Source organism: Molothrus aeneus, chromosome 3 (assembly GCF_037042795.1).
Source record: "Molothrus aeneus isolate 106 chromosome 3, BPBGC_Maene_1.0, whole genome shotgun sequence".
Taxonomy (NCBI): Eukaryota; Metazoa; Chordata; class Aves; order Passeriformes; family Icteridae; genus Molothrus; species Molothrus aeneus.
This window is the reverse complement of record NC_089648.1, coordinates 69,548,991-69,560,316: the sequence shown is the minus strand read 5'-3', so window position 1 is coordinate 69,560,316 and position 11,326 is coordinate 69,548,991. Positions and strand designations below refer to the sequence as shown.

The window sequence follows — 11,326 nt, the reverse complement described above, 5'->3', positions numbered from 1 at the left end:
TATAATCCATATTTCTAAAACTAAACTGTATAGCACATAAGACTTTTTCTTTCCCAGTTTGAGGTAGAAAATCATAAAAGTGTATGAACATGAACTATTTGGTCTGAAGTTGTTTTACTTATCTAATGTTCATAGCCTCTGTTGCTATTCTGAATTATCCCTCTGCATTATTTTTTCATTATTTAATGTCTTTTTATACCATTAAGTTTTACTATATCCACCCAGCTATTAAACCATAACAACTTAAAACCACTATGTCAATAGGACCTTTTGTGCCTTTACTTGTTTTTGAATCTCCATATGGCAATCTGGCTCCTGGGCACCCAATATACCTTTTCTTAGTACCTAATCAGTGCACTTATGCCAACCCCTCAAGACTGTTCATAATTCTTATTTAAACTATTGTGTCCCAGTAACTCTTAGATCTGAACACAGTCCAGAAGTGCAGCCCCATCAGAGAATCAGAGGGACTGTTCCAGTCCTCCTTGCTTTAGGTTACCCTGCAAGTAAATTTGGTTTGCTTTGACTTTCTGCTCTTTTCCAAAGCTTTTTCCAAAACCATGTCTGCTTTGCCTTGTGCTGTAATCCCATTATTTTCTTTTGTTGAAATGCTGAATCATTTGTTTCTAAAGTTGTCTCCTTTCTGGGAATAGGCAACTTCAATAATTTTCCTCAGACAGACCTGCACTTTTTCCAAGCTGAATAGTCTCAAATATTTTGGAGTGTTTTTAGTTTCTCTCTGTGATTTGCTATTTCTCTGAGCTCCAGGCTCTGTGAACCATCACTCAGCTCCCCCAGCTAACATCCCTGACATGTCTGTTATTCCACTTTAAACAGGATTCATTGGATGACACCAGGGAGGATATAAATATCAGCATATCCCAGTACTGTTCTCAGAAAAGGTGCTGATGCCCTGCTTGTTTCTGAGACGTACTTCAAGCTGACTTTTTAGATCCTCCATGGATTTTGCCATTTGGGATGACCAATATAATGCACTGTTCACTTTATCATCCACGTTACCTGCGGGGTAACACTTGCAGGCACCTTCAGATCAGCAGTATCTGGGCTTAAAATCAGCCTGAATTTGAAAGGCACAATGTGTTTGCAGCACATATTCAAGTATCTAAAAATTAGGCCAGTTTTACTGACACTAATGTTGGATTACACATTGTTACTGTGTACTCCCAGGGACAGGCAGGACCAGCTGGCAGAGCCCTTTATTCTTTACCTTCCTGCTCAGGAAGGAAGCAGCACAGTCCCAGCTGTCACTGCACAGCTTTCTTTGCCCCCTCTCTGTCTGCTCTGTGTTTCAGCCATGCCATGCTGGATTGCTCCACTGCAGCATCCTGGCCATTATTGTCCTGGTGTGGTCCAAGACCTCAAGAAGCTGCAGTAAAAAATCATCCTTTTCCATATCTTATTCAGGCACAAGAGGGACATGCCTCTCCCAGGGTGGTCCAGTTCAGTTTGTGCTGTGTTCCTGAACTGCTCCTGTGGTCACTGCCTGTAATGAATCATCTCAACTACTGTCTGCAACCTAACAGGTCAATGGGGAATGTCTTTAAGCTTAAAAAGGTGCAGGTTTAGATTAGATATTAGGAAGGAATTCTTTACTGTGGGGTGATGAGTCACTGGATCAAGTTGTTCAGAGACATTGTGGATCCCCATCCCTGGAAGTTCAAGGCTGGGTTGGATCGGACTTTGAGCAACGTGATCTAGAGGAAAGTGTCCCTGCCCATGGCAAGGGGCTGGAACTGGATGTTCTTTAAGGTTCTTTAGAACCCAAACCATTCTGTCATTTTATGATCTGGCCAAGATCCTGAGCTCCCAAGCTCCTCAGCTCTGTGAAGGACCCACTGGACAAAGCCACAGCAACCAAGAGAAGTGATTCCAGGTTTCTCCCTGCCAGACCAGCTCCCAACACCATCTCAGTCACAGGAGCAACAAGTGCCAAGGATCCAAAGGCTCCAGGCCCACAGCAGCCAGGTATCTCTGCCACCCACAGCTTAGACATGGTCACAATCCTTTGTCAAGGGCTGTTACAAGCCTGCACGTGCAGAAATTAGGAAACAGGCTCTAGCTTCCCACTCAAGGTCTCCCTTCTGATTTTAAGTACAAAGGCTCAGTAAAGCCTTTGCATTTAGACTTTATCCTCTGGGACCACTTAACCACTGGCATAAGTACATCATAAAATAGACAAAGAGCTGTAATATGTACCAATGGAACTTAGCATTTCCTGGCGTTATGGAGGAAGGCAGTACCTTAAGATGTGCAGACAGATGGCTGACAGGGTCTTTTCTGCAGAACTTTCTACCTTAGACTTCTCCTTGTTGCTTGTAAGAACTCCAATCCACCTTTGCAGATCAACTATATCTAGGCCACTAAATAAAAACAGCCTGAATTTGAAAGCCATGATGTGCTTGCAGCACCCAATCAAATACCTAAACATTAAGCCAGCTTGACCAATGCAGTAGTTTCCACACTTCTGAAAGGCTTCTGGTTCCCAAACTGAATCACTGCCTCTGCAACCTAACACAGGCCCTCCAAAGCCATCTCAGTTTGGCTCCTTCTCCACCAGTCCTGTTCATCCACACAGAACCATGGAGCCATAGCATGATTAAGTTGGAAAAGACCTCAAAGGTCATCAAGTCCAACTGCTAGTAGCAGTAGAAGCATGTGTAGAAGGGGTGTAGAAGCATGGAAGGGATTGCTGAATATGCTGCTTCTTCTCCAAAACATTGATAAGTACTTCAAACTGAGTGCAGCCTAGCACTCAGTTTTTGTCTAGTACTGAATGAGACAGAGGCTGATAACTGACATTTTTTGAGCTCCCCAGTTTCCACTCACCCTCCTGTTTCTGTAGGGGATTATTATGGAAGAGCCTTGTTCTCTCAGACTTTGCAGTGTCCTTGGTCCCATCCCAAGATAAATAATTTCTGCTGGACAAAACTCACTAAAAGGTAGCAGAAATTTGGTGGAAGGGGAGACACCAAGCTGTGGGTTTGGGGTTTTGCTTTTTAATTACACGTCTGTGATTTAGAATTACAAGTTAAGTACAAAGCTCCTGCAAAGCCAGCCTGCCTTTCCTCCTGCTTTTCCTGCAAGGGGCTGTCAGCTCTGCTGGGGCTGGACCTGCTGTCCCAGCCAGTCCTGGCTTAGGCTCCCAGAGGAGCAGAGATTTCTGTCTGGAGAGTTGGCGGGCAGCTCGCCTGCTGCAAATGCATTTCTCTGCTGCTCTCCTTTGGTCCGAAGGAGCTGCAGAATTCTCCTCCTCTTATGTAATGGCCTGCTGGTGTCTTTGCTTGGAAAACCTCTTTTTCAGCTGGAGGGTGTCAGGAGCTGTGTCCTACCTCTCTTGGGTCACTGCTGAGAGAGCATCTGGCCGAGGGAGATGTGCCAGGGTGTGGGGCAGCAGAAAGGAGCAGCTCCTCTCCCCTTCCTCCCCTTGTGTCCAGCATTTCCTGGGGTCTCCCTGTTCCTCTCAGGAGCATGGGGCATCTCCATCTGGGAGACCCCGGGCAGCAAATGGGGGAAAGGGGAAATTTGGGCTGGGAGCTTTGCCTGGAGCAGTGTGTACCGTGTGTACCCACGCCCCCAAGAGCCACAGCACGGATGGGGCAGAGCCGAGTGCGGGGGGGACGCGGTGGGACAGGGGGATGAGAGCAGGGCGCGGTGGGGCGATGCAGTGGGATAGCGGGATGAGAGCAGGGAGCAGTGGGGCGATGCAGTGGGATAGCGGGATGAGAGCGGAGCGCGGCCAGGAGATGCAGCTGCCGCGGGACCGGGGGATGGAGAGAGGAGTGCGGCGCGGGGATGCTGCAGCCGCGGGACCGCGGGACGGGAGTGGAACGCGGCGGCTGCTGCTGCTGCTGCTGCTGCTGCTGCTGCTGCTGCTGCTGCTGCTGCTGTGGAAGCGGATCGCCAAGTCTCCGGGCGAAGCTCTCCCTCCTCCGGCAACCGGCGGGGATGGGGAGGGGGAGCGAGGGAGGGGCACGGAGGGGTCAGGGGACGTTAAAATGCAGCATCATCCTCCGGCCCCGGCGAATTCTCTGTGTGTGTGTGTGTGTGTGTGTGTGTGTGTGTGTGTGTGTGTGTGAAGGGGCGGAGGGGTGATCGGCAGCGCTGCCCGCAGCTCCCGGAGTAGCGGAGCCGGGCGCGGGGCTGCGCGGGGCGCGGAGCGGAGCGGGCACTGCGGAGCCGGCAGCGCTCCCGGTGCAGCGCCCGAGCCTCGCCGGAGAAAGGGGGGCACCGCGCGGGAGGGGAGGGACGGGAAGGGGGGCGGCGATGCTGCCTGGCTTGGGGGAGGGAGGAGAGCGGGGGGGCAAAAAAAGGAGAGAAAGAGGGAAAAAAAGGCAAGGAACCCCCACCCCCCCTTTCCTCCCTCCCCTGCCCGGTCCCTTCCATCTCCGGCACACACACACACACCCGCACGCACACACACACCCCATTGATCAATATTTGGCTGTCTTGCTGCAACTTGCTGCAGTCTTTTAAAGGAGTAGTAGAGAGAGAGGGAGAGAGAAAGGGAAACTGGCAGGAAGGGGTAAGGAGCTACACATGTCACATGTGCTTTCTAAGACGGCCAGGAGCATCTGCAGGCTGGATCTGGTGGAGGATGCTGCGGCAGGTGATACACAGAGGGCTCCAGTCGTTTTTCTACAAGCTGGGCTTATTCGTGAGCAGGCATCCGGTGTTTTTCCTCACTGTGCCCGCAGTCCTGACCATCATCTTCGGCTTCAGCCTGCTCAACCGCTTCCAGCCTGACACTGACCTGGAGAGCCTGGTAGCCCCCAGCCACAGCCTGGCCAAGATCGAGAGGAGCTTAGCCAGCAGCCTTTTCTCCCTCGATCAATCCAAAAGCCAGCTGTATTCGGACTTGCACACCCCGGGGAGGTATGGCAGGGTGATTCTCCTCTCCAAACCCGGAGGCAATATTTTGCATCAGGCTGATGTGATCCTGCAGATCCACCGAGCCGTGCTGGAAATGAAGGTGAACTACAAAGGCTATAATTATACTTTTTCCCATCTGTGTGTGTTGAGAAATCAGGATAAGAAATGCGTGCTGGATGATATTATTTCAGTGCTAGAGGATCTGAGGCAGGCTGCCCTCTCCAATAAGACAACAGCCAGGGTGCAAGTGAGCTATCCCAACACTAAATTAAAGGTATGCTCTTACTGCATGCTTTTGCCAATTAAAGAGGCAGCACTTCATTTCTTGTCCTAAGCAGCAAAGAGAAATATAATCATATCTCTCTCTCTCTATGGAAATGTGTGTGATCTGGGCTTTCCTCGTGAAGCAGCTGAATCTGGTGCCTTGCTTTGCTCTGGGTGAGGAGGGAGGGTGGGGAACCGGACGCTGCTGCCAGAGCAGGAGAAGAAGGGAGCGGACAAGAGCCTGAGCACCGGCAGACCTTGCAATGCCTTGAAGGTTCAATTCACGGGGGGAAAGGGACAGGAGGTCGGTGGGGGGTGGAGAGCTGGTTTGCACTATCACCTTTTCCAGCCTCACTGCTGTGGTGGGATAATTTGTCTTTAATGTGGCCAAGAAAAGCTTTCCTCAAAGGCACAGTGAGGTCCTGTGTCTCCCTGCCCCTGCCAGTGCTGTAAGAGCAGCAGAAGGTTGGGCCAGAAGCAATTTCAGGTGTCCTGCCTTCTTTACCTGCATGCAAAGAAGGTGAAGGGAAGTGGGATTTTTTTTTTTCTCTCTCAGTGTAAAAATTGTTAATTCTGTCACTGATGGATGGGCTGGAGTTTTGGGATGGATCCCACCAGCTAGAGGCTTCCAGCAAAGTTGAAACAAGGTGAGAGGTGAAAGAAGTTTCAGTCCTCCCAATTAAAAGAATAAGCAATTTGGCACAAATTATCTCAGGACTATTTCCTTGGCACACAAGCACCCATCTGCTTTCCCTCCCATCTGGGGCAATTCCACTTACCAGGACTAACCTGCTGTGAGTAAATAAGGTACAAAGTTTGCAGTTAGCTCATAAAAGAAGTTTTTGTGGATTACAGTCCATCGGCATGCTCCCCTGGGCATTGCACCAGAGGCAGGATTTATTTAACAGAGTGTAACAAACTCCCTAGGACACTATTTACTCGTGGCTCAGGTCACAGGGGAGAGGACATGCTCCTCCTTGTAAACCAGAGATCTCTGGGGTTACCTCTCCCCCTTTTTCAAAGAGTTCCTTGGGGGTAAGGGACATGCTCTTGCAAGTACCAGCACTAAGATCCTGAAGTTATAATTTGTTTCTTACTGTACATTTACCAGAAAAAGATCCCATAAAGTCAGTGCCTGTTCCGAAATCTGAAGCAGAGACATAGATTGATTTTATTTGATTGTCTTTTTTCCTTCAATAAAAGTGCCAGGTGGAACAGCTTGGATTTGGTCCCGTGGCTGTAGATGTTACAGTAATTGCTTTGTACAGAGTTGTGGCTGCCTGAGTGGAGTGTGTGGAAATGAAAAGGTGTCCTTGCTACTGCTAGAAAGTCCTGAGTGCAAAGAGTGCTCAGAAAAACAAGTTATTCTGGATTAAATATCCCTGAACAAATTTTATCTTCATGCTATTACTGCAGAATTAAAGCAAATCCTTTACATTTTGTTTATTTTTAGAATTAAAATTAAGGTAGTTCAGTGGAGAACACTGATAATCTAGACTAACAGTGTTATAAAGCAGCTTTATACAGAAATAGTCATCATATCCTCTAAATCCAGGTTAATTTTCTTCTCTAGACAAACCCTAACTGATCTTATCAAAACTAGGATGCAGTCACTTGCACTGTGTTTTTTTCATTAGAAGATTGCCTACAGCTCCTCCTTTTTTTAAAGATAAAAGCAAAGGAAAAGATTATGTGGTCTGGATTAGCTACATATTGGATTGCCAGATAATTCACATACAGAGAAAAGTTTTCCCAAAACATAGAAGTTTAACTGTGAGCACTTCCAAACACCATCCCAGCACCTTCAATCTCCCAAGGAGTTGTGTTTCATCTTCTGGGTGAGGGAATAAACACCCTTAAGTAACTCAGTTTAAAGCTGGACAGAGCAGGGTGGGGAGCTTTTTGTCCTCTTGCCAGGGAAAGAAGGTAAAGCCACCAAAGCCTGTGACTGCACTTCAGATAAAAGCCAGCAATTACAACTCATTTCTGTGGTTCCTGCTTTTACTGAGAAAGAGAACCACACTTTGCCACTATTTTCCTTCTTCTTATATATTAAGGACTCTATTATGGACCTGTGGTCAGCCCTGAACCTGGGCTGGTCTTCAACAATGGTGTGTCTGCAGAGACTCACCTTCTCTGGTCTCTTTGGCTCCAGCTGCTGGGATTAAATTACTGTTTCGTATAAAATAATTCACTAGTTTATGTCTGTCATCTTTGCTGTCCCATCTACCAAGGGTTAGGAAGTTGTGGGCAAGATCTTGGTTTAATCCTGGCTCTCAGGCTGTATACTGACCTTCCTCTCTTTGCACCTCTGAGCAAAGGCTGTGGAAACTCAGGCCTGTATTTCTTGTTTTGATGTGTCTCATTGTGTTTAAACAGAAACATTTCAGATGCTGCACTCATTTGGGTAGATGAGTTTCTGGATGTCTAGCAAAGGCACAGAACCCCTGTGGCTGTATCTGTGAGGTTTTGTATTTCTTCACACTTGAACTGTGACATTAAGGAAAAGTTGTGGTTAAACCTCATGGGACTGCAAACAAGAGACCCAAATCTGCCTGCTCTTATTCAATGTGGGCCAGTGTTCATCGCATTCACTGGTCCATGCCCTTGGGATTCTTCTCAGCTAAACTTTCCTGCAACATTAGGACCCTGTAGGATCTTCTAGGTTGCCTCACTTTCTCAAAGGTCATGTTGCTTGGTTAATACTGGTAGGTTTTGCTCTTTTAATAACGGCCTCAAATTAAACAAAATTTTTCTGAAAACAATATGGGGATTTACAAACCATGAAGGTGCCCCATATGTGTTTAGTTTACAGAACAGTTTAGTTTACTTGACATGGGTCAAGTGTCAAACTGTGCTGGTCTGGGACACAATGACAGTGTTGAGCTCTTTCCCTCCTGCTCCATCTGGGAGCAGCAAAAACATCTTGTAGTTTTTTATTTCCCTCAAGCCTTGTGAGAAGCTTTCACTTTGTCTCTCTTCTCATCTCCTGATGGAGGCCAAATCAATTCAAACCTCTCAGGTGAGGCTGGCTGAAGGCTGACAGGGGGTGAGTTCTTGGCAGATTTGCCACAGGACTTTCTGGGAACCACTCAAGCAGGTTTGGGCAAACTGCTCCAGTTTTGAAGCAGCTGTTATCGGGCTGCAAAATCTGATGAAACTGCCTGGCTTTTCCTGAGGAAATCTGGATGTAAAGGACAATTGTTTAACCATTACATGCTGTAGTGTTGGAAGAACTTACAGCCCTAAATACTTCTACCCTCTGTAAGGCAGGAACTTGGTCTCTCCACTCACCAGACAAGGAGCAGAGACACAGCATTCACATTCAGAGCACAGACTGCAGGGTGGTTTCAAACGCCTGAGATGGGTTTAAAATCCACTCTGGCTACTGAGGGGTCATTGTAGGCAAGTGCAGGTGAACCAGGATGAAGGAAAATGCCAGCTCTCGTTGTTTTGGGGACACAGTAGCCTGCTCACTGCAGTCTGCAGCCCAGCCAGAGAGTGACTTGCCCAAGGTCATGCAGATGGACCGTGGCAGAGCAGGAAAACAAAGCTGGATATATGAAGTCTTGATGAAGATTTTTGAGACACTTCCTAGAGAACATTGCTCATGCCTTCCTCAGTTCAGGACATAAAAAAGATGCTCCTGTGCTTGGAGTCTGGACTGTGCCCTAACTTGCACAGACTGAGCACTCAGCATCAGTCATCAAACTGTTAAATCTCAAGTTTTGGCAAATATCAGCTTTGTTTTTGTCAGCTGAGACTTCCAGAACAGTGACTGGGCATGACTTGGGAGACAGCATGGAAAAGAGTCTGCTCTGGCTTGGTAAATCCGCTTCATCCTGCTGATAAAAGTGTGTGGTGTTCTTAGAAGTGAGCACATTGTGCCCCTGCCTCCAGGGCCAGAATGTGGTCTGAGGCACAGTTTATTTGTTGGTATAAACAGAATTATTGATTACCTGAGGATTACTTCTTGTGTACCATGAAATATGAGGGAAGAGATTGCTTTTTGACCCTGATTCGCCTATAACCACAGAAAATTTGCTGTCCTATTCCAGAAAAAGCCAAAAAAAAACTCCAAACAAAAATAATGAAAGTTATTTCTTAACACAGTTTTTATATGGAAGGGAAAAAAAAGAAAAGCATAAAAACATTTTTCAGGTATTTCATTTTATTGTTTCTTTGTTGCTTTTCATGTTTATTTGTTACTTTGTCTGAGAAAAGATAATAACTGAGAACTTGCCTGTCTGAGATCAAAATAAATATGACAACTGCTGGTTTAAAGAAACCTTTGTCAGCAGATTGGTTCCTGTAACATTGCCTTCAATTAATTAAGTATCAGTCATTTATGAACACTAGGCAAAATAGCAGCCAATAATCCAGAAATCTCTATTACCACATTTGTTATAAACACATCAGCTGGATATTGAGTCTGCTCTTGCTTAAGCTGAAGCATTACTTGCATTCATTTAACATCTTGAAACCTCTAATTGCAGTTTTGCTACTGGCCAGATTCTCAATTTTTCTCACATTAACAGCTGTACTTTTAAATGAGTCTCACTCCATTTGCATTTGTGGAGTCTTTCTGACTGATCTAAAATTAATCCCTCCTTATATGTCCCTGAGGGGGACACCTCTATGGGACAGAGAAGATATGAAACCAGAGCCAACCTCCATCAGAGTAGGCATCTATGCATCAATAATATCCACAAACTGATTATCCCTTCAGTAAAAGCACTTGGAGTGTAAGATTGCCCTAACTCCAACGAGCAGATGCTTCTCAGAAGCAGTGTGGCTCTGCACCCATTTGTGATACCACCTGTCCCAGTCCAAGCATGTGGTTCAGGATTTTGTGAAGTGTTCTGTGGCTGGAAAAAGCTACCAAGTCAAAGCAAAATAATAAAACATGTGCAGGGAGAAGATCAGAAGAGGGAGGCTGGAGGCTGCAGATAGTTTTCATCTCAGCCTTGCAGATGAAGACAGGATGGGGCAGGCTGAGCTCAGAATAACTGCTCAGTAGCATGAAAGCAAGTGGAAAATGTTTGAAGCCCAGGAGCATCTTCTGGCTCACAGATTGGGAAACTACTTTAGGGAAAAAAAGACACTTTTACCCTTCCAACTGTGTTTCCATACCGTCCAGCAGCACTGAGGAGGGTTCCTGACCCTCCTCACCTGGATGGGCTGGTGGAGCTGTGCCTTTGCTGGGAGATAGCTCTGCAGATATCAGCTTTTGAGGATGTGATCAGGCATCCTGTCTGCTCAGTTTGGGCAAGAAAATAAGTGTTTCCTTGCATTTTAGGAGAATTCTCCACTCCTCCCTTTGCTTAGTACATTAGGAAAGGTCTCTGCCTCGGCTCAGATAGGCCAAGCATTAAGGTAACACTCTCCTCCTGTAAAGCAAAGCCAGACTATGAGCCCTGACTACACTGGGAACATGAAACTGGGTTAACATGTACCAGGATAAGCCACTCCAATGTAAACAAACAGCAGAAAGGCAGCAGAAAGGCAGCAGAGACCAAGCAAAGCAAGAATGAGTGTTTGGGTGTTCTTTTTCAATTGTTGTTCTTCAGTTCAGAGCTTAGTTCCTTGTCAGTCTCTGAGGGACATTCCACCTTCAGCTGATGAGGGGTGTAGAAACCAAGTTCCTTGGGTGTGGGGCTCATTCCTTCCCATCCAATAGCTGAAAGCTCTGGCCATGTAGAAGACTGCAAGGAAAGTATTCTCCATTGACCTTTTGGATGACCTTGGTTGTCTGCTTCCTGCCTTTCCCTCCCAGCTATTCCACTTTTACTTTTGTCAGCACTTGCAGGGGGACATGGCCTTTTGTGCAGTGCCAGGCCTTGATGTGAATAATAATAAAGAAGCAATTGGAAGGTTGTTTAGGAGGAGAGAAGAGCAAGATGCAATTATAAACCCCTTCTGCTAGTGATAATGGCTCATCTCTGGGGATCTGGGATGAATGTCATCTGCTTGCCAAAGGGAGAAAGCCCAGCAGAACTTTGCCATTTTTCTAAAAAGTCCTCTGTGGACATAAAAAAACATTTATTTCCTTTACTTAATATTTTGTTAAGGCTTGCCAATGTTTCTACACTGATGTGATGTCTTCCTATAACAGCCATCTCTGTGTTTTCCCAAAAGGTCTTTGTAGCCCCCTACTGTACTGGCTGTGTGA

General features: G+C 46.5%; 1 protein-coding gene across 2 annotated transcripts in view; it reads left to right on the top strand.

Annotated features, from left to right (window-relative positions):
* Positions 1-4,396: 4,396 nt before the first annotated feature.
* The window catches only part of PTCHD4 (patched domain containing 4), an 83,242-nt gene continuing 76,312 nt past the window's right edge, over positions 4,397-11,326 (top strand). The window contains exon 1 of one of the 2 annotated variants that reach the window (XM_066545825.1): positions 4,397-4,990. In XM_066545825.1, coding sequence (XP_066401922.1) covers positions 4,565-4,990 — 426 coding nt within the window. In that variant the 5' untranslated portion in view covers positions 4,397-4,564. Of the gene's footprint in view, positions 5,165-11,326 lie in introns of both variants that reach the window. The other variant, XM_066545824.1, reaches the window with a different exon arrangement.